Raw genomic sequence first — 22,825 nt, 5'->3', positions numbered from 1 at the left:
GTTACCAACTGATACAAAAAAAATTCAAAATACACTAAATTAATAATTGATTGAAACTTCTATTAGCTATCTGCTCCTGATAAAAAGCTTAAGAAACACTTAAAATATAATTTGACACTTATAATATAGCTATCACATGCCAAATAACTATTAACTATACGAATTAGTTGAACTAAATGCCAACTTTTTCTATAATCCATTACCAATTTCAAATCTTAATTACTATTAAACAAGAGATTTGAGAATATAACTTCCTATTCAATATACTAATCATGGCCCTGGAATCAAGTGAATGAAAAGCACATCCTTTCCTTTCCTTTGAGTGAAGAACAGTGATTGACAACCGACTTTGCCATGTGTGGTTGTACTACAGATCAGATGGCCAACAATGCCCACTTCTACGGGTGTTGAGGCTGTGGGCCACCGCCTCCATGTGGCCCATCTCATCTTGTCCACCTGCAATTATATATATATATATATATATATATAAACACACAATATTATTATTACAATATACTAATATACATTATAATATATACATATATATCATAAAAAAAAAAAAAAATTCAATAATTTCACGGCTATAAAATTGCAAATCCAAGCATAGTTTAGGGTTTCCATTTCGTTCGAATTTTATGATTCAGGGTGGCAACAATCATCATCTAATCACAAGCTTCAATCTTCAATTCAAAGCTTCATTTTTGTTAATGGATACATATAAAAGGTGCGTCCTTTATTGAAATTTTACTTTTTTTCCTTTTTCTTTTTGGGGTCAATTTCAAATATATTACTTTAATTTCCAAACTCTCAATTTCAGTTGGTATAAATATCATCTTTATCATAATGAACTTGTTGGAAGAAAATTGAATTGTATTTGATGCAAGAGAATGGTTCAATTAGAGTATGGTTTAATCTTTATTTCATCTTTTTTATTCTTTCTCAGATTTTGAGTTGATTTCAACATGATAATGCTGGAATGATAGTTTATTTTTCTTGATCTTGATCCAAAAGATACTTAATGGATTTGGAAAGTGAAAGTTCTGCGCTTGAATCGGTTGAAGATAATGAATTGACCACTACCAACCCAGATGATAGTGTTTCAAACCTTGATCGTGTGAAGAACAAGGTCAAGGCAAATGGGTCATGTTCAAATGAGATTTACAACCTAGGAACTAGCAGAATTGTTGATACTAGCACTTCGCCTTATGATGGACAACTCAAAGAAGATACGGGAATTGAGCAAATGGAGAATTCTGTGAATTCTCAGCCTTCAAGGGCTAATTCTCCTGTTGTGGGGTCACCCTCAATTACTAAAGGATATGGTTTGAGAAAGTGGAGGCGAATTAAGAGAGATGTTATTAAGGATGGTAGCACCACAGCAGATATCAGTAAAGTTTTGAAGAGGGGATTGTCCATTTCTGGAAATCCCAATAAACCGACAAACTTAATGCCAGCTGAGATCAAGCAAAACAGTGACGGTTCTAGTGGATCTGCTAACATGTTAAGAAATGCAGGTGTCCTTGATGGCTTAGCGGCGCATGCGTCTAGTTTGGAAACTAGATTTGCAGTTAGCTCCGCTTTTCCTTTAGGGACAGATTCTGAGAATAGTGAGGATCGAAGCAGCAAGTCTTCTACAGCAGCGAGTGTTCCAAGGTTGAGGTATGATCTCCCTACAGTGTCGGGGTATGTTCGGGAGAAGAACAAGATTAAGAATTTGAGTGGCAAGAATGTTGTTGGTAGCTCAACTCAACGAGTTCAACAAGGGAAGGGACGGGTGGAAAGTAGTAAGAAGCCAAGAGGAGAAAGGGTCAAAATTGAGAAGGAAAACTCTCATTCCAGCATGGAATCTGACTCAAGAAGCTCCAACTTTGTCTTTGCGCAGGGTATTTGTTCTGTGACCAGTAACGGAAATCAAAGTGAAAGGTCAATGAATTATGATGGAGAAAACAGTGATGATGCCCATGGAGGTGAGCAACAGTTTAGTGAAGAAGTTCAGACCGGTTATCGCCAAGGGAATCTAGAAGTAGAAGAAGATGATTTAGCTGCAGATTCTGCTTGGGAGGACAAGGAAGGGAAAAGCAAGAATCATCGGCCCTCAATAGATCAAGATCCTTTGGTTGAGTCTCTCATTACTCTCCAATCAGTGCAGGAATCCCTTGAAAATGGTCAGTGCACCTATATTTGTGAATTTTTCTTATAGTTTTTTTTATGTGTTGCTAATGTTCTGTTATACTGAGTTGCAATTTTGAAAGACCTCATGAATTAGCATGCTGCTAATCCATGTGTGATAGTGTTATTAGTGGATCAATAAATATTTATTGCAAATATCTGGATATTTGGTTTTACATTTCTCCTTTTATGTATTGAGGAAAAGCATAGAAATATTTGTTATCCATAAACAAGATTATCAAATTCTATAGCTTTCATGGTTTGTCAGATGGTATACCTGTAGTAAATTATCCATGTTGAAGGGAGAAAAATCTACATCTAAGGCTAATTTTGGCGATTTAGTTCATTCTTATAGCATTTTAAGAGCTATTAGTTTTGGATGGTAATACTGGCAATAATAGCTTTGAAGTAGAAGGAGCTGGAAGTTCTGGTTCATAAAGGTGGATTAGAATGATATAATTGCTTCTATGTCATGGGTATGTTAATTATTGCCATATGAAAATATGGATGAGACTCTTTTGGCATGCAAAGAAAAATTGGTGTCAGAGCATTATGAAGTTAGAAACCAATGTAAAAGAGGCAACTCTCCTCAGGGCTGAAATGGGAAGATAATAGATTAATCTGGGTGCATGCTGTGTAATGGGCTAAACTGTAAAAGGTTTGATGAATCCCAGCTCTTCAGATGTCTCTTTGTAGGAATGCTGGCCTATTTTAATGGACTTGTTATAACTTTTGAGTTTTGATATTGAAGCTAGGAGAGTGATTGTTTAGAAGTCATAGAGGATGTCGCAACTCATCATGCAGTTTTTCATGATAATATATTGTTAAAATTTAATGCGGTTTGCCTGAGATGAGCCAAGACTTGGCTGAAATTGGTTGAAACTGCAAATATACATGCTTATGTGATGATATTTCCAAAATTTATTCCAAGGACTTTTCCCTGTATATGATGTCCCTTTGCTACTTTGGATTGAATCCAGCAAGACTCTTTCTCTTGCCCTCTAGTAGTAGTACTATGAGATTGGCATCTTCAAGAAACCTTATTTCTGAATTAGGTGCCTTCCCTGTTGAGTTGCAGGCGTTTTAACTTTATTTCTTGTCCTAGTAAGAATATAATTGCATCATTTGCAAAAAAAAAATGCAAATTACATGCTTTCACTCTATAACTGAGTCGTGACAATCTATTTGCTTTTCTTTTCTCTACTCTTAGTGATCTGCAATCTGGGATTTCATTGCAAACCATTGAGCACTGTCAATATGGCATGGGAATTTTAGTGATCTGATATGATCCTTTTCAAAGAAAATGATCTTTAACGTGAGATAAATGAAGTTTTTGGTCAGGGTAATTCCAGTTTTAATGCCTGAAGTTCCTAGTAGCATAAGTTGTTATGTTTTAGTTAAGAATGTTATTTAGAAATTAGCTATACAACTTGAATTTTCAGGTTATCTTTCTAAAATGGTATTCATGTTTTCCATTACTTATTATGTTGTCTTGATGATTTAAAGAGGTGTACTGCCGCTCTACCCTTTTTATACTTCAAGTGCTTCACATGTATCTTTTCCCATTCCATGTATTTTATTGGTGTACATATCTAGTTATGTAGACCACACCCCTCAATCTTGCTACTGTTTCGTAATTTGGCTGAAGTTTCAGATGGCTGGTGTTGTTTACTGCCAATTGTTGACTTGTGTGGGTTTTGCTGTCGATTGATAACTTTGGTCCTGGCACTGTTTATTTTTTTGATTTTTCTTGTATGATTGAAAGAAGGTTGTTTACTGTTTATGAAACTCTTTTATTCATTTTCTGTGAAACGAAATCTGACTATTATGGTGATTTATTTTATTCAACAGAATTACATTTTTTTTTTCTTTTTCTTTTCTCTTAGTTATTTATTTATTTATTTATTTTTGCAGAGGTTAAAAAATTAAGTGAAATTGGGAAGGTTAGCAGTGTTCCAGTAGATTCCACTTCTGCTGACAGAGGAATCCACGAGTCGAGCTTACGTGACCAGTTTGATCCCGAAAATATCAAACAATCAAGTTCCTTGGAATCCCAAGTATTTAGCCTGAGAGAGAATGTAAAATATTTGGAAAACAAACTGGAGGAGGCAAACGCTTTGCTTAAAGTAAAGGATTCCAGGGTTGCAGAACTTGATAATATCTTGATTAGCTGCAAGCCATCAATGGAAAAATCAGGAAAGACCATAGAGTCGCAGCAAGAGATATCTAGCAAGATTGAAAATGAGCTTGAGGGCCTATTCAAGCAAAAGATCGAGGCTGAAGTTGAGTATTTGACATTATCAAGGACAATACAGAAGTTGAGAGTTGCTGCAGGTGATCAAGTCACTCTCTTTGAACAACAAGAAGCTTTGGCTGGTGAACAAGCACAGATCTTGAACAAGGTTGCGGAAGCAGAGAAGAAAGCTGCAGTACTTAAGAAACAAGCGGAGGAGGTGGAAAAATATAGCGGAAACATTTTGGGAACAGAAGAGGTATTGGAGATGCAGACGAAAGTATTTAAGTTTACTTCATGTTTTTCCATCCAACTGGTTTTGCTTATCTTGGCCTTTTGGTTATTAGTGTTGCAGTTATCACCCCATTCTGGGGATGTTGTACCCACTTAAAACAATACTTTTTAGACTGGTAGACCCTTTTCTGTGTATTCTCCACATCTGTAGGCAAAGATCTGAATGTTAAATTTTGATGTTGTCACTTAGAAACGTTTTCTTTTTCTTTTTGCTTTCTTCTGGGATGATGGGGTTGGAATTGTAAGAAAGTTTTCAGGTTTCATTGCGCACCTCTGTAATTCATTGGTTGTTTTGAGTAGAGCATCTGAAGATGACAGGTTTTTTCATTTTGACATGTTTCTTAAATGACAGTATGTTACCTTTGCTGGGTTTACTTTGTATTTCTTTGGTAGTGATGGTGTGTTTGATGTAAAGCTTAATTTGGGAAATATAGGTTTTTGATGTAAAGCTCAAGTTTCTTTTGTGCTTGTTTGGAAGATGGGCAAATAGAAAGGGGACAAAATTATAGGGACAAAATGTAAAATTGGATTCCACACCATCTTTCACCTCACGTCACCCCAAATTGAAATGGAAATAGAGTGGAAATTTTTTAAATTGTTACTTCATATCTTATCATTTAAAAAGTAAATGATACTAATAGTAATTTTCTAATTAAAAAAATGATATTTATTTACAATTTGTCTCCGTTCGTTTTCTCCTCTCCGCGAATAAAAATTAAGAAGGTATAAAGACATTTTAATGATCTATCATTATTATTTTTAATAAAGAATTTTTTTTTGAAAAGGAAAAGAAAAAACAAATTAAACTTTAAGAGATTTTTAGCAAAATCAAATTAAACTTAGAAGGGGAAAAATCAACATACTACATTCTTTACACTATAACAAAACACCGGAATAGCAACAGATTAGAAACAGATTAAAAGTAAAGAAATTTTACTGGATGTAGTAACGGATTGGAAACAAATTAGAAACGAATTGCATGGAAATGGATTACTCCATTGCTAAATAAGCATACATGGAGTAAAAACGGTCTTCAAAAATGGAAATCTAATACGGTTACTAAAATCTGCGGGAACTATTGACAGAAAATGGAAACGAATACGAAAACAAAGTTGGAAACGGATTTGATGAAGTTGCTAAAATATATTACATTTTATTTTTGTTTAATAATGGAAAAATAGTAATATTTGATAAAAATATTTTTTTATGCATGGAGTGAAAAATGTTTTTCTTTCTGTTTTTTAATGAAATAAGCTTAAATCCTAACATTTTCCTTCAAAGTCAGCCTATATCCTAACACTTGTAATAAGCTTCAACGTTACAAATATTGCCTAATTGAAAATATTATCATATATATGGCAAAGCAGGCTCACTAACATTAAAATATAGTTTAGTTGCTTAACTCTATGATCAGGAATTTAATTAATTTTTGGATTGGCTGGATCAAATTTTTGAGTTTCTCCAAGGATTGCTTAATGAGATTGGTGACTCAAGAATTGATCCTACACGGTATAAGAGACAGCTCTATCCTTCACACGCACATGCAAAATGTTTGGTATATTGATTTTTCTTAATTCGAATTAATTTTAATGCAAATTTCTCAATTTTAAGAGGTTCAACTACAACAACCCCGTCTTCATATGAGATTTTGGAGGTAACATAGTAGAAAGAAGGATCAGCAAATTGTGGAAAATAACATTATTATGCTTATATTTCAAAAATGTAAATGCAAGTATAGATCACATATAGATTTTTATTATTTTCGGGAGATTGGTCTATCTAAAGTTGAAGCTGAATCTCAACTTGAAAAGGTTTAGTCAATCACGCTCAATCTATGCTACTCAGATTTATCTACAGGAAGTTGGCAGTCAAGAAGTGAGAGATGTATGGTCTCGGTTCATAGGCGTCTTTTTTTTCTAATTCTTCTGCTATATCTCGCCTTCGGGAATAAGCGATGAAAACATCGATGCTTGAATTGAAGAGACATTAGAGCAGCAAATGAAAGAACTAAAGTTGTGGTATCAATAGGAGTTACAGCACTCATTTTCCATCGGTGGCTCTAGTAGATCATACCTTGCAGCATCCCGGATTACAATCTACTATAGATACTCATACCAATGGTGACGGTGGTTTCACTGTTCTTTGTTATGTGAGGTCGAGATATACGATTAGCAAAACTTAGTTCTAATTGAGTCCCAATCACAAGTATGTGATTTCTATCTTTAAAATTTTTTCTTTTCTAAAAATGGTTGTGATGCATTTTAAATAGCAATGGGACGAACTGTACAAGAGTTGCTCACGAAGTGTATCTGTGAAATAATGCATTTTGTATGGACAAAATCAGCAAACTGGCGAGCTCACCATTCGTAGCTGCCATAAATACAATATACTCCCAAAATGTGCCCATTCAATGCTGGGCACGTTACTAATTTTATTCTAAAAATCTCTCAAAAAAGATAATACTGAACTTGTACTTACTGAACTAACTATCAAACCCTCATATGAACTAAGAACCGCAAGGTCTCTCATAAGGAGGAGGTGCATTCAAATCAAGTGCAAGGAAAACTGCATTTTTTTCTTCCTCAGACGTAGCAAGGCTACCAGACACCGCCTCATCTTCAACTTCTCCGTCACAATCCCCAATTTTCCGGTGATATGTTTTATGTCCACCAAGGGCTTGACCTGTGGTAAAGCTTCTTGAACACAAATTACACGCATATTTCTTTACTTCTCCAAAAACTCCTGCCTCCGCCGCCAAAATCGAATCAACCCCATCACCTGCCGCCGCAGCTCTCTTGTTCCTGTTATGAGCTGCAATATGCCCACCGAGTGCTCTAAAGTCATCAAACACTTTATTACATTCTTTACACACATAAGATGAACTCTTCAAACCAACTAATTCTGACAATTTCTTTCTCTTCTTCCTCTTATCCTCCTCACTATTTGCAGTATCAGTATCTGAAAAGCCACTGCACATATCTCCTTCTTCCTTTAAAACGACATCGTTCCTCCGGTTTAGATCTTTGCTTCTCTTGATCATGTCTTGTAAAACTTCTGATATGTTAGTTTCATTAAAAGCGTCGGACATAGATTGCAGAAGAAGAAAGCTAACTTTTTGTAGAAGCTCTTGATTCAATGAAGAAGAGGAACTTCTCTTCCGTTTTCCAGACCAATCTGAAGGGAGAGATTGAGTAAGATTGGTGGACGGTAGCGACCGAAAGCAGTCTTTGGAATCGGCTGTACTGTCGAAATCTTTCGTACGACGGCCATAGTAAGAGTCAGTAGAAACAGAGGAGGTTACGTTCATATACATATCGGATAGTGAGTTTGGAATTAATGGAGGTGACGATGGATATATATGTATTTATAGCAAGCGACGGAGGAGTTTCTAAGAATCAGTACCTGACCTAGTTTTTTTATTTTCTTCAAAAAAGTCGGTTTCCATATATCCAAACAAATCCTACTCCTCTAAGGAGTTGGAGAAAGTACAAACATTATTATTAAAATAATAATATAAAATCGAAATATCCTCAACTTGTCATTCAAGTAAAGAAATATAAAATCTAACCTTTTTACTCCTATTTGTTATAGATGAATTTTTTATATTTAGAATAAATATATGGAGAGTTTAATAATTTTAGAATAAATACATTTTTGACTTCCTTTCAAAAAAAAAAAAAAACTTTTGACTTAATAATTTTAGAAAGCTAGAAATATGGAGAGTTTATTCATTAAGCTTTGAGATACTTAAATTTATGAATTTTATCTTTTTTTTTAGTAGAATTTGATTTAATTATATTCAAATATATAGAATTTATTTTTTTCATATCAAACATAAAAATTTAAATTTGTAAATAAATCTCATAAAATTTTATAAAATAAAGGATTTTAATTCAATTTATCCTTTAAACTTGTAATTCATGCGGTCATATAAATTTATTTGGCTAAATTCTTACCAGAATTTTAGCTTTTTTTTTTTTTTTTTAGAGTAAATTGCACATGAAAATCCATGTAATTTGGATCAAATGGTGATTTTATAATTTTTTTTCTTTGAATAACAAGTTTATTTATTTTTCAAAAATAAAGGCAATTGAATTACTATTTAGTTGGTAGTTATATTCAAATATATAAGACTTTTCTTCTCATCAAATTTTGATTATATAGCATCTTGATTTTTATCTTTGTTATATTATTTTATCAGTTTGTTTTTTTTAATTATTTGTAAAATGTAATCATTATCCTTAATGAATTCTGGCAATTGGCAAGTACACAAATGATTATTGCATTTTTCTAGAAAAAATAAATATTTTAAAAAAATAAAAATTAAATTAAATTAAAATTAAAATTATCGAAAAATATTAATTAAGCAAGCCCTGAATCTATTGTCATGTGGTACACTAACTATAACTTGATATACAAATGCAGTACAATATATATCAGTTATTGAATGAGAAATCGAAAAATTAGTCAATTCATTAGAAATTTGTTTGATGCAAATTTGAATACAAAAACATCTTTTCTATTGCTACAAGTCTCATTTCTCTTATTATACCCAAACTAGAATTAATTTCCTAAGCAAATATTGATTTAATTCATGCACTACCATACTGTCGATAACCCTTCTTCAGATATAAGTCAATTTAGCCTCCTCTGTCAGGCTTTCGGTGATAGGATTTATAGCCGCCGATTGCCTGTCCAGTCGGAAAACTCCTTAAGCACTCATCACATTTGCATATCTTTATTGACGAACCTTTTTCAGTCAGAAACAATAACGATTCTTCTTCTTCTTCTTCTATCTTCTTTCTTTATAAATTCTAATAACTTCTTAGAATTTCTTATTAGCTTTCTTTTTCATTGGCTTCTTGATTATTTTCATGTATGTCATCTTTATCTTTATTGATTATATCAAATCTTTCTTTTAAGTACTCTCTTGATCGGTTGGTTCTTTCAGCTTCTAAGATTAGAGTTTCAAGTGTCTCGAGAATTCTATCTGGAGAAGAAGAACCTGCTCTTTTGTGAGTCATGGACCAACTTGGCACCAGACATTGCATCAATTCGACAATGGCCGCAGTGGAAATGGCCGCGCCACCACCGATGTAGTCAATGATTACTGCTAGAGTAGTCTCACCAGTGACTGACAAGAAGAATAAGAAGAAGAGAGAACAAAGAGTGAAATTTTATATTTAGATTATATTAGTAAAGAGAATTTGTTTTGGAAGGTTTTTATAGAGATTTATTAGGGATTTGTCAGATACCACTTAAATAATTGCTTAATACCAAATACTCTATTTGGTCACTTTGGACTTCTAATTGGTAAAAAATACAAGACTTAATTGTTTACTATCGTGATTAGATTTCTTCTTCAACAAGTTAAGTGATTTTTCAAAATTAAATCCAAATCTTTCTTCTTCAACAAGTTAGGTAATTTTTCTAATTAAATCCAAATAATTGTAGTCTGCAACTGTAAGAAACAGGATATGAAGCTGCCATTACCCATACAAGTCTAAATAAATAAAATTCAGCAGATAAGTGAACAGCTTTTCAGGTCCAAAACTTGTCAAGATATCACATCTGTCAGATAAATCTTTGATTAGAACAAAATTGACCAGCAACAACAACACAACAACAATTTGAAGCTAAGATAGAAAATTAGTGTCCTAACTAGAACATTGTAAGCCACTATACATAAGAAGATGATCTATGTTCCAACATTTCACTCTTGTATCTCTCCTTCTCCTTCTCCTTCAAACCTTTCTCCTGATAAATCTGCATCACAGCAATAGAAATCGAACAAGTTGTGATAGAACATAAAATCACCGGAAGTACGACATGCATTTATCAGAGATGTTTCTACAAGTCGCATCTTTCAAATTGAGCAATTGTAGATATATATATTTACATAACATAATCTATTTGTGTTTTTTGGGATTCAGGCACATTCTCCAATGAACAATGTATGAATTGTAATCGAGAATTTTAGCTGAAAAAAATAATAATAGTAATAAAGAAATTCATAATAATTTTAAGACAGAAATTGTGAAAGGATCAAGGATGTACTAATTGCAACATCACAGCTGGAGATCATAATACAGAAATCAACAAAGAAAATCAAAGAGCTTATTTACCTGTTTTTCATTCTCTGTGAGGTTGTTCCATATATGCCCAATCTTCTTGTTAATAGTTGTCTCGTCCGAATAGTGTAGAGGTTTTGTCCGGGTATACTGTTCAGCAAAGGAGAAATTATAGCTGCTCCTATTTGACTTAGTCTGAGAAGGATCACGTAACAACAACCGCGATTTCTTCCGGTGCCGACGAGGAGGTAAATCTGAAGTATGAGAACTCTGAGATGTGTGAAATGCATGAGGACTGTGATATAGAACACCTTTCAGTTGATCAGAACCCAAGCTCACAGTAACCAGATATCCATTATCAAATTTTCCATCAATGGTTCCACTCACTGAAGAGCCAAGCTGCAATTCCAGACTTCCTGCAACCAAAAGAGCGGGCAAATATCCTCATGCAAGATGCTATTTTTGTTGGATATATCCAACAGTCGTCTTAAGATATTCACCATATAAACAACTAGGCAAAGGTACTACTGATTCTAAAATAGAAGAAAAGGTCAAAATTGTCAAGGCAAACTGACAGAGTGATGACGTGGTCATCGCTGATGAGGCGGTGGCTAAGGTGTATGAATCTGCTTTGGGCGATCTAGGTCTTTCTATTTCATATCATAAATCCTTGATAAATGTCTGATTTAGCAAAATTTCAACAGTGTTTCACAATGTAACTGGAGAATTTTGCAGTAGAAGAGATTCCATACATGCTCAATTCATTGATGATCAGTTTGTTCAGTAACTCAAAAAAATATTCAAATTAATTGGCATAGGAAACTAATAGTTAGTTGTAAGTACCCACTGAAAGAAATTAAATTGGCATTTGATTGTAAAGGGCCTCAAAACATGAAGCATCGAAATTATTATAATTTGGCAGCTGGTACACATTAAATGCAGCAGTAGACACAAAAGCTAGACTTTTCCTGCAAATTCTAATTACAAGAAGCCATTGATAACCAATATACAAGGACCATTTCTCTTTGATCATATGTTTTTCTTCAAAATCTTCTGTACCATCTCAAAACATGTAGGGGTGACTACAAGATCCTAACCAAAGACTAATATCACGTGTAGCTAGTACAAGAGAGAAACAAAACCCACACAAACACAAAGTAAATATGGCTAAACCGCAGACTGATAGAGCCATTACATCAAAAGAATATATCCTCACCTGAGAACTGGTTCACAGCCACACCTTTTTCTAGAGCTGCAGATCCATCAATAAGATTCCCATTTACAGAATCTGTGAAAAGAAAACAGAAGCATATATTTTCAATCCATAGGTTAAAAACATACACATTATCTGTTACTGAATAACTGAAAACCTTCTCTCTAAGTACCAGGCATTGAGACTGAAGGGGCTTGTTTTTGAAAGAAATAGGCCTGCTCAAAGTGGTAAAGCAATGAAAGGTAATACTTCCTCAAGACAAAAGATGCACTGGTAATTGTTGATGGAAACTTGAAGGCTGCAATCACTTCCTTCCATTTCCGATCTCTAACTACCTGCAACCAAGCCAGAATGTTGAAAAAAAGAGAAGCTATAAGACATGAACCAAGTTAGACATCGCAATTAAAATTGGAAAGTTTAAGTTGATGCAATGCACTAAGAACTTGAAAGTATATTTATTTAACTACGATGTAAATGAGGTTACACCAATTTATTAGAGTGTATGTCATGAGTTCTGCAATGCAATAGCTCTAAGTTACAATTTTTATTTGGACAAAGAATTAAAAATGAAAAATACAACAAGAACAATAACAATCCGTACCTTCTCAAGGCCACCACGAGATGTCACCTCCACAAAAAGATGATGAAGATCAAGACCCTTTCCTCCCACAGTAGGAACCCTGTTCAAGCAAAAATAGAAACGAAAATTGTAATCAACATTCTCATCCAATCCAGAGCACTTTTTTTTTAAAAAAAAAAGTACATTTTGTCTAGTAAGTTTTGCATTAGAATAGAAAATCAATGTTTGCATGCAGATGAGGGAAAAAGATACAGAAGCAAAGATCCGTAAGGAGAAATGATAAAGTTCATAAGGTAAAGGTTATATAGTTTGTTTCTTTGTGCAGAATAAATAAGAGTGAAACGTGATAGGGAGAAATGTCAGTGCAGCAAAAAGTTAGACCAGATAGAGTTAATTATCTATCTAAGTTCTAAAAAATTATCGAGTCCAGCAATTGACAAATGCCTCCAGTAGGTTCAAGTATTTAAGAATCTCAATCCACCTTTCCTCCGAAGATCAATCCAAGTGTACCTTGTACTTGTATAAAAAGATTGAAAAATTCACTCGCTAGTCATCTTCTTGCACAGAATTTGCATTTTATAAATCATTAAACCTAATCATTAACCCTATGACTGATTCACATAATAAATCCATGACTTATGAGATGATCTTTTATCTATATATCTTTCTTTCACAGAAATAAGCAGACCAAGACATTCACTTGCAAATCATCTTCTTACACAGAATTTCCATCATATAAATCATTAACCTATGACTGATTCACATGCTAAATCCACGCTATATAAGATGATCTTTGACCTATATACTTTTCTTCCACAGAAATAACCGTACATACCAAGATATGAAGGTCCGTCACGTCTAGAACAAATAACATCAGTGCTTTTGCTTCATGTAGAACCAAAATCAAGTACAAAATTTACAATGGAAGTGCTTTTGACAGCTAAACGTCAAAGCTTAACAGCGCATTTCAAGCCTCATTTTAAACATCATAGCTTCATGCACAACTATAAGGAAACAAGAGAAAATCAAGGTAGTAAAATTATATAGCCCTACAGCATCTCAAGATAATAACACAGGAAAGCTTCATGTAAGACCCAATTAGCTTATCTTTCCCAAATACAAAATCTCCAACTGATTACAACTTCAATTCTTTTGTATATCAACTCCACTTTAGCCCTTTTTTTTCCTTTTTTAATCTGTATTTGTTTATTTATTTTGAGAAGAAAAACCACATTAGACTTTAAAAAGGAGTGTCCATCTTTCAAAAATTCCAGTGACTCAACTCTAGGAGAAGGCAACTATTTGGGACTCTTAATCAGATAAGCTTAAGTGAGAGAATAGAAAGACGTCGGTTACTCTCAACAAGTAGATATTAGCATAAAAAATCATAAAAATATATTTTTTTTTTTTTGAAAAAAAAAAAGAGAAAAATACAGGTGGCTGGGGAGCAAAAATCAATACATAAGCATAAAATCAAAGACAACCCCACTAAAAAAAATTATTCAAGAAACAGAACTCAAACTACAAAGCAGAATCACAAGAAAGTATATATAAAAAAAAAAAAAAAAAAAAAAAAAAAAAACCCAGATGTAGAAAATAACTGAATATTACAAATAAATGAAGTAACATAAAAGGGTTTATGAAAAATCCAATTACACGAATTTGGTGCCAAAGGATTTGTGAAAAGCTTTGAGCTTTTCCCAGAAAAGGTCTGAACTTTGAACAACATCCTGATACTGGGCCGTTGCTGGAGGGTACGACCTGAAGGATTGACCGTTGCTTGTCTCGCTCTGTATCTGTTGTTGAGGTGAAATAACTGTAGCAATTGGGTTATGGGTCGACATTTTTTGGTCAAGACAAGGGAGGTAAAGAAAGATTTAGCCTAATAGATTTTGTTTTTCCTTTTCAAATTTTTGTTTTCTTTTTATAATGGACCAGTTAATAATTAATAATTATCCTCTCTATGGGTTTGAACCTTTAAGGGAATAATAATAAGAAGAACAATAATATTATTATTAATAACAACTTACCCTAATTAAGATTAGGCATGACCAGTTAATCCAAATGCGGGTTCCATGAATAATAATATTATTATTCATAACAACTTACCTAATTAAGACTAGATATGGCCAGTTAACTAAATAGTGAGTTTCGGTTCATGAAATCGACGATTTAAAATTTTTAAAATGTTGAATTTGAATCGGCTTTTAAATTATTGATTACGGTCCAATTTTGATTCTAGCTGATTTGAATTACGGTTTTCAGCGATACATGTATTCTTTTTTTCAAGTAAAAAATAAAAATTCGATTCTAAGCGTCTTTATTTCAAAAAAATTAATGTGAATTTTAAAAAAATATTGGTAAATTTTATTTTAAATAACTTTTACAATGATTATACTCATATAATGATTAAAACTAATAAATTTTATAAAATAATAAAATAAATTATCATTTTATTTTGCCTAAATATTGTTAATGAAGGAAACTATTAAAAAATTTTAAAAAATGCTTGAAACAACGTAATTTTGAATTATGTAAAAAATTTACAAGTAAAAAAAATATTAAACTCTCATTATATCAAACAATATAATTGTATAGTAAATATTTCATCTTCAACCCTTTTCTTTTTTAAATTTTTAACTTTTTTTTAAGTAAAGCGCATTAAAAAAAAAAAAAAAAACTGTTTAAACAAAGTGTATCATCGGTTATTTTCCAGGTTTTTTATTTTTCTTATTTTATTTTCCTCGTTTTCTTTCTTTTTTTTTTATTTTTTTATTTTTTATTTTTTACACTTATCGGGCATCATATACTTGTACGGGTAGGGTAAGGAGTTCAGTCATGTATAAGCTTGAGCACAAAATTCTGTTTGAATTAATTTTTGGACAAGTTAGTCCTCATCTATTTTATCAACATAGTATAGTATATTTACATTCATGCCCCTGTGTTTTCCTCCTAGAATTCAAAAGTTATTTTATTCTCTCCCTTTCATTACTTGAACAAAATTTCTAATTTGGACATTTTATTTACATAGACGAACTTACTTCAAATAGATTTTGGTTAAAGTACAAAATCCATTTTGTCAATTTTTATTTTTATTTTTTTGGAAATGCATTAACTATGTGTAAGTAGAAATGTAGTCTTAATACTAATTCACTCATTTATTGATGTGTTAAGGACAAAAAAGGAAAAAAATAAAATAAATTCAGTTTAATTACTTTTTTAATATTTGTTAATAAAAAATTGGAACAAAGAAAATAACAACTTTTTATTTTAATTCCATCCAATTATTACATTCTTTTGTACAGCTGTTTGTCATTAAATAATTTTGAAATGTCAATTTTGCCTTTTAACATGAGTTACTATTTAATTTCTATAGCATGTTATAGTTTTGATAATCCTTAAAATATTTAATTATCTTCAAAATATATAATCCTTTTAACAATCTGCTAATTTTTCAACTCTAAGATTAAAAAAAAAGTAAAATAAGGAGAAAAATGAAGAAAAACGAACAAAAAAAAATATTTTTTAAACATAAAATTACATTTATTGAATTTTAAAAAAAATTATAATTTTATCCCCATATATATTATGCCGTAATCTATTTTAGAAAATACACTACTTTATCTTATAATTTACTACCGTTACACGATAATGTACTTCTCACTATAGTATAAGTCTATGTTCTAATGTGATTAAAGTGGTTGGCTGCGCTGAACCAAAAATGCAAGCAATGTAAATACTGAGATTGGGATTGGAAGTGCTAATACGGATGGTAATAGTGATAGAAACATAGAGGGTAGTTTAAGAACATGTGCAGTGGGAGAAATGACATTCCTAATGTGGAAATTAGTGAAGAAGGCAGCCAAGTTGGAGGGAGCAATGTAGATGTTGAGATTGGGGGTAGGAAATGCTAACATGGATGGTAATAATGATAGGAACATATATGGTAGTGTCGGCGATATTGATGTTTAACAAATTCACAATATTGTTGATTTGCTCATCAAATCACTTCATATTACAAATTTATAGAATTTATGTACAAAATTGCAATGCATACACTCAAAATTTTCAAGTAATATCTTCATAAGATGAGTAAATACGCACTGTATCGTTTTTTTTTCTTTAAATAATGTTTTATTGTACTATTTTTTCATTTAACCAAATGATTATTTCATTGGTTTTTTCTAATAAAAGTTGGTAACGGGACAAAATTTTATCGCATACTTAAGAAAAGATTAATTTATTTTTTTCCTTCACTAATTTTTTTTAGTGAAGTTTATATTGTTGTTTTTTTTACAAATTTTTTTCTTCTACGGGATTTTTGCTTAGTAAGATTTGTAATACGACATTCTTTGAGAGATAAAAATCATATCAAGTGTTATGAAATTAATGAATGTTTTATGTAGGTTAGGATTCTATATTTCTAATTAGTTAGAAGTCTATTTTTCTAATTTGTATAGAAGTCTATTTCCCTGTACTTATTATCTCTCTACTTCTATCCCTACTTTTTTATTATTTTTATTATTTTATAATACATTTTTCAATATGAAAAAATAATTATTATATATTGTTAGGATTCTATTTTTGGGCCGGCCAGCTTTAGCATTTGGGCAAATATAAAGTTCCAAAGCCGGTAGTATTCATGTATTCTAACTTTCCCTGTTTTAAAGCCCAAATACAAAGAGAGTAAGCCCATTTGTTAATTTTATTTTCAATGCTTTTGTTTTATGGTTCGTTATTGTGCATAGCGTTTGCAGTACAAAAGGTAATCTCTCCTATTTCTTTTTCTTTTGGCTATTTTGAATTTTATTGAATATAATTCAATGTGGTTTACGTTTCTTCATCAAGTTGTCACTAATTAGCTATTTATTGTGTTATAATTTTATAGTCGTAGAATATTCAGTTCAAAAAAAAAAAAAATCATTAGGTATAATCAAAATAAAAAAAAAAGATATTAGAAAAAACAATATATAATATCATTGATTAATATTTAAACTTAATTAAGAATCTTAATGTTTTTATAAAACAAACAAAGGAGAAAGGATTTTGACTATCAGGAATATTTGAACTCAATTAGGAAATAGAAATATTTTAAATTAACTATGAATATTAATATTTTTTTTAATAAAATAGAATAAGAATGTAATATAATATCCAATATATTTTATTAATGATGGAAAAAAATATTTTTAGTAATTTATTATTATAAATGACAAAAATTAAGAAAAACATGATAAATATATTAGTGTTTCTACAAAATAAGAAAGGAAGAAATATTTTAACTTAATTAAGAACATTTAAATTTAATTCGCTAATATTAAAAAGTAGACAAATATTTTTAACTCAATTTGATAAAAAAATATTAATATCCTTAGTAATTTATTATTATGGTGATAAAGGATAAGTATTTGTTAATCAGGTTGTGGTCTGGTTAGTCTTTTCACTTATATTAAGAATAAGAGGTCTCGAGTTCAAAATCTCTCAGTCAGAGGGATCAGATATAATCCCGAGTGGAACCCGCGAAAAAATGCTCTAATAAGTACGTATTAGATATTGACGATCGAATCCACCAGAAATAATAACCATGGTAAAATGGTAAAATTAAATAATATATGACACCGAGATTTATGGGCTAAGTGTTTCCAAAAAAACCACCCCAAAAATTATAATTCTTACTGTTTTCTCTCTTTCCCAATTTTAGGAACCTTTTTTTAAAATTCTTACTCGTCCATTTTTCCTTTCTTTTTTCTTCATTCAAACGTGTGGTACTCATAAACGTTTGAATCTCTTCTTTTTTTTTTTCTTTGACCAACAATAAAAACGTGTTTATTTGTTTTTTTTCTTTTTTCAAATGTGTGTGTCCAGCGAGTTGGAAGGACCCCACAATAAGAGGTATCCCTGCTTTGTAGCCCTGGCAGAATATCTTCCCAAATGAGCTATGAAAACTGCAACTTGCAAACACTTGACAGGTTAAAGAATAAAAATCTGTTATTGTCATGTAATATATTTTAAACTAACTTAATGTGTTACCTATCTTGCCTGTGCATTATTTCCTGGAGCATCATTCTTCCTTCATATATATATATATATATATATCTTGCGAGCTGTGATTGATAAGAAGTGGAGTGTTTCCAAAGACAATGTTATAGTGGCCATGAAGATTAATTCATGGCCTGTATGATATTTTTAACACAGCCTGTACCATGGGTTTAACTTGAGCTTGCCTAGATTTTGTGTGCAATTGTCTAACAAATGGGCAAGCCTAGATTTTGTGACAAAGTTTTGTCTGTGCTCTGTCAACAATAGAGTCCATTTGGCTTCAGGACAGAGGGAAATTGTTGCTTGAAGCAGATCAACCATCACAAGCAGATCTTAGCCTTGTCTGCAAAATAACGCAGCTTTATTTAATACTTTCGCTTCTTTGCGTTCTTTTTGGTTTTAACTTCAAAATTACTAACACAGTAGTTACTTGAGGAAGACATAATGTTCATGTATATGTAAACTTATTTGTTTGGTGTATAACCATTGGATGAAAATGATCATCATCGGATACTGAGCAAATACAAGAAAGTTTAGCAGTGGATTAAGGATGCAAAAAATGCAAAGAATCCTCAATTTAATTTGATGAACTGCACGTACGGTGCTCTTTTACAAGCAAATTTCTTCAATTCTGGGATCGGCATCAAGCCTATGCAAACAGAATTCTTAATTTCTTCTTAGTTGATATCAGAAGGCTCAATGTAAATTACGAAAAACAGAAAAAAAGACAAAAAGTATTTAAGATAAGATTTTTAAAAACCCGAAGCCAAAAACTGGTAAACGACAAAGCATCTAAGATAAGCTTTTTCTCTGTGAACACACATTCTAGCATGATATTTCCCAATGGCTCCGGCATTATAGCAATGGGGTCCTACCATTGATTCTGTAGTTGGTAGATTAAAAAGGAAAAGGAAAAGAATCAGACATCAACTTGCTCTACATTAGATTAAAAGAGAAGCAAGAAAATGAAGCTGAAGATATATGCAGATAGAAGGTCCCAGCCAGCACGGGCAGTTCTTATCTTCTGCAAGTAATTTTAGTTTCCTCTGTTCTCTATACTCTGCTTAAGTCCATTTTCAATGGTTTTTGGCTGCAAATTTAAAGCTGGGATTTTGTTTTTCCTGAGTACATTTCATTAGGGTAATTTAATTATATACAGGGTAAATGGGATAGACTTTGAGGAGATCAACATCGACCTAACCAAGCGTCAACAGTTATCTCCTGAATTCAAAGGTATTCTTCCTCGTTCTTCTTTTTTGGTTTAGCTGATTTTATAAAACAGTTGAGTTCTTACCAAGCCCGTTGCATAGAAACGGAAACGGTAATGGTAAACAGAAATGAAAAAAACGTGGAATTTTCTTTTTTTCTTTTTTTTCTCTATAATTCTGGTATTAAAAGTCCACTATACTCTACCTAAATCCAGCTCAAATATTGCAGGTTCATATAGAAGCAAGACTTTTCTAATTTGACAATTTCTATATTCAAGACTCGAACTCCAAATTTAAAAAATGCAGACAACAAAATCTTAAAAATTATCAAAAATAAAAATATGAGAAACACGTAAAAAAAAGTAAAAAAAAATACAAAGATATAGCAACTTTGAAAAAGTATATTTATTATAATTTACAAAGGACAAGCAATCATAAATAAAATTTTTAACAACAACAATAAATAAATCATTATAAACTATTAAAGTTATTAACAACAAATCAAATTCAATTCATATTTAATCATATTCAATATTAAATAGAAAGAAAACACCGAAATCTTATAAAAAAACCAAATAGAAAACAAAACATCCAAACGCTAAAAGTGAAAAAGATAATAAAATTTATATCATTTACTCTATTTCATAAATAATTGAAATACAAATACATAGTTGGAAATTAATAAATAACTAAATATTAGCAAAGCTTTCTGTTTCTAGTATTCTAGATGAAGCTATTTGGTTACTGTTTTTCCTTTTATTGCTTTGGATAACTCTTTTATTGCTTAATGAAGTATTTTCCATTCTAAAAATATATATATATTTAATTTATTATTAATAAATTATTAATAACACGTGTCTATAACTATAATACTGTTCCAACATGTTTCAACATAGGCAAGGCAACAAGTCATGACCCATGTATATGTGGACAAAAACTTGATAGATGCGATATTGATTAGTCATCTCTTTCCCATACCCAAAACCAACAAACTGAGGGAAAAAAAAATTGAACAGAAGATTCAAGGGTGGCAATGTTCTTGTTTGTTGGCAATTTTCATAACCAGAGTTAGAAATAAGTTTTTTATCCAAAAGGTGCTACAGTGAAATTATTTACAAAAGGAGGGTAAATTTGCATTTGAGAATTATTTGATTCGAGAAATCTTGTAATGCTGAAAAAAAAGCTGCGGTTTTTGGAGCAAATGAAATGTTAAAATGTTAAAATGTTAAAATGTTTAAGAATAAGCTAGTCAGTCTAGCTATTTTCTGAAGCGAACATGTAATGGTTTGGAATGCTTAAGAAAAAGCAAGCTAATCTTATGATTTTTGAAGTAAAATAGAGAGTCAAATTCAAAATACCATCTTTTTGTAAATGATTAACATTTCCGAGCCGTTTTTGTCCCATGTTGTATTTACAGAGATAAACCCTATTGGGAAAGTACCAGCTATAGTTGATGGAAGATTCAAGCTGTTTGAAAGGTGTTGTGCAGTCTTTCTTTCTAGGTTCTGAAAATCTATTTGAATGGCAATACTGGCAATTTTTGTTCTATTATTTAGTTGTATGTGCTTCATAAGTTATGATTTATTGTTACGTTTTTGAGAATTTGAACTCCCTTTTTTTCCCCTTTTTGCAATTGAATTCTTAATTGTTTTTTGCAGTCATGCAATCCTTAGCTATCTGGCTTGTGCATTTCCTGGAGTTGCTGACCATTGGTAAGTACAGTTGCTTATCTGTTTAATTGAATCTCTGATTATGTGTTTAAGTGACATAAATAGCTTAACATGGTTGTAAGCTGCAAATCGCTTTTTTAACAATTTTCATATTCCATGCTTTAAGGTATCCAGCTGATCTTTTCAAGAGAGCAAAGATTCAATCAGTGTTGGATTGGCATCACTTAAATTTACGACTGGGAGCACGTACGTCATAGTTAATTTGATCTTAAACATCTATTGGATACGTATAAGTATTATGTTTATTTGGGTTTTTAACATGCTTCTAATCCAGAAATAAGTTGATGTTCTTGGCTGGTTTACCCCTTTCTGATGGTTGATGTTCGATTTCATGCTTCTTCAATAGTTACATATGTTGTGAATACTGCAATGGCGCCTGCACTTGGTCTACCCCTGAATCCACGAGCGGCAGCCAAAGGTGAAAAAATTCTCTTCTCATCGCTGTCAAAGATAGAATCCTTTTGGCTCAAGGGGAGTGGACGATTTTTGGTTGGCAGCAACCAACCATCCATAGCAGATCTAAGCCTTGTCTGTGAAATAATGCAACTGGAGGTATGCAGATAAAAATTCAGTGTGGCTTTTTGTGTATGACTTGTATTAAATAGGGCTTAAATATGGTTATATGTATTATTATGATCTGATTGTAAAATTTACTTTTGGATTTAGCTTTTGGATGAGAAGGATCGGAATCGAATACTTGGTCCTTATAGGAAAGTTCAACGATGGATTGAGAATACAAGAAATGCAACAAGGCCTCACTTTGATGAAATGCATCAAGTCCTCTTTGAATTTAAAGCAGATCTGCAAAAACAACTGTCAATGGGGGCAATAAATGAGATGGAATCAAGCTCGAAAACAGTATATCTCTCTAAGATATAGCAATCTATTTGATGTTTATGTTTGCCCAAGAAAATGAATAAAGCATTTCTGGGTTTATCCTGTGTAGATTGAGCCAAAGATCATTGAAATTTCGAAGCTACTTCAGAAAAATAATGTATTCTCTGTTTACATACCCTTTTCTCAAATAAAGAAATGCCATTTATCGCAATCAATGGCTTTGGTTTTTGATAGAGTTCCAAACACTTTTCTGTTGTTATCTGTCGTTAAAGCCATGAACATTCTTTTGCTAAGAGGGAAAAAACCCTTTACACTCTGAGCTCGAGATAATTAAACCCTTGATTATACTAAAAAAAAATAATTTTCATTTTTTAAATGACACTTAATTAGTTTGGTACGTAGATGAACCGATACCCATAGATAGACTTATATCTTTTCTAATAAGAAAATT

General features: G+C 31.8%; 4 protein-coding genes across 4 annotated transcripts; 2 read left to right on the top strand and 2 right to left on the bottom strand.

Moving 5' to 3' along the window:
- Window positions 1-531: 531 nt before the first annotated feature.
- WIP2 (WPP domain interacting protein 2) lies at window positions 532-5,023 on the top strand. Its single transcript, XM_012218751.4, has 3 exons — window positions 532-724; window positions 944-2,165; window positions 4,084-5,023. Exons 2-3 carry the CDS (start codon window positions 1,019-1,021, stop codon window positions 4,791-4,793), a joined length of 1,857 nt encoding a protein of 618 aa, XP_012074141.1. The 5' UTR covers window positions 532-724; window positions 944-1,018; the 3' UTR covers window positions 4,794-5,023.
- Window positions 5,024-6,968: 1,945 nt separating this feature from the next.
- Window positions 6,969-8,097, bottom strand: LOC105635680 (uncharacterized). The gene has a single exon (XM_012218752.4). The coding sequence runs from the start codon at window positions 8,007-8,009 to the stop codon at window positions 7,203-7,205; it is 807 nt and encodes a 268-aa protein (XP_012074142.1). The 5' UTR covers window positions 8,010-8,097; the 3' UTR covers window positions 6,969-7,202.
- Window positions 8,098-10,158: 2,061 nt separating this feature from the next.
- Window positions 10,159-14,466, bottom strand: LOC105635681 (high mobility group B protein 10). Its single transcript, XM_012218753.4, has 6 exons — window positions 14,217-14,466; window positions 12,582-12,660; window positions 12,153-12,315; window positions 11,984-12,055; window positions 10,822-11,183; window positions 10,159-10,462 (listed from the first exon to the last, which is right to left on the bottom strand). The coding sequence occupies exons 1-6, from the start codon at window positions 14,402-14,404 to the stop codon at window positions 10,376-10,378; spliced, it is 951 nt and encodes a 316-aa protein (XP_012074143.1). The 5' UTR covers window positions 14,405-14,466; the 3' UTR covers window positions 10,159-10,375.
- A 4,859-nt stretch (window positions 14,467-19,325) lies between these two features.
- Window positions 19,326-22,602, top strand: LOC105635682 (glutathione S-transferase T1). The gene is made up of 7 exons (XM_012218754.4): window positions 19,326-19,629; window positions 19,759-19,832; window positions 21,225-21,285; window positions 21,466-21,519; window positions 21,644-21,723; window positions 21,884-22,089; window positions 22,204-22,602. Exons 1-7 carry the CDS (start codon window positions 19,565-19,567, stop codon window positions 22,414-22,416), a joined length of 753 nt encoding a protein of 250 aa, XP_012074144.1. The 5' UTR covers window positions 19,326-19,564; the 3' UTR covers window positions 22,417-22,602.
- Window positions 22,603-22,825: the final 223 nt, after the last annotated feature.

This window comes from Jatropha curcas, chromosome 5 (assembly GCF_041381405.1).
Source record: "Jatropha curcas cultivar XTBG-Jc1 chromosome 5, XTBG_Jcur_1.0, whole genome shotgun sequence".
NCBI lineage: Eukaryota > Viridiplantae > Streptophyta > Magnoliopsida > Malpighiales > Euphorbiaceae > Jatropha > Jatropha curcas.
The sequence above is the reverse complement of the archived record's forward strand: the minus strand, read 5'-3'. Positions and strand labels throughout refer to the sequence as shown.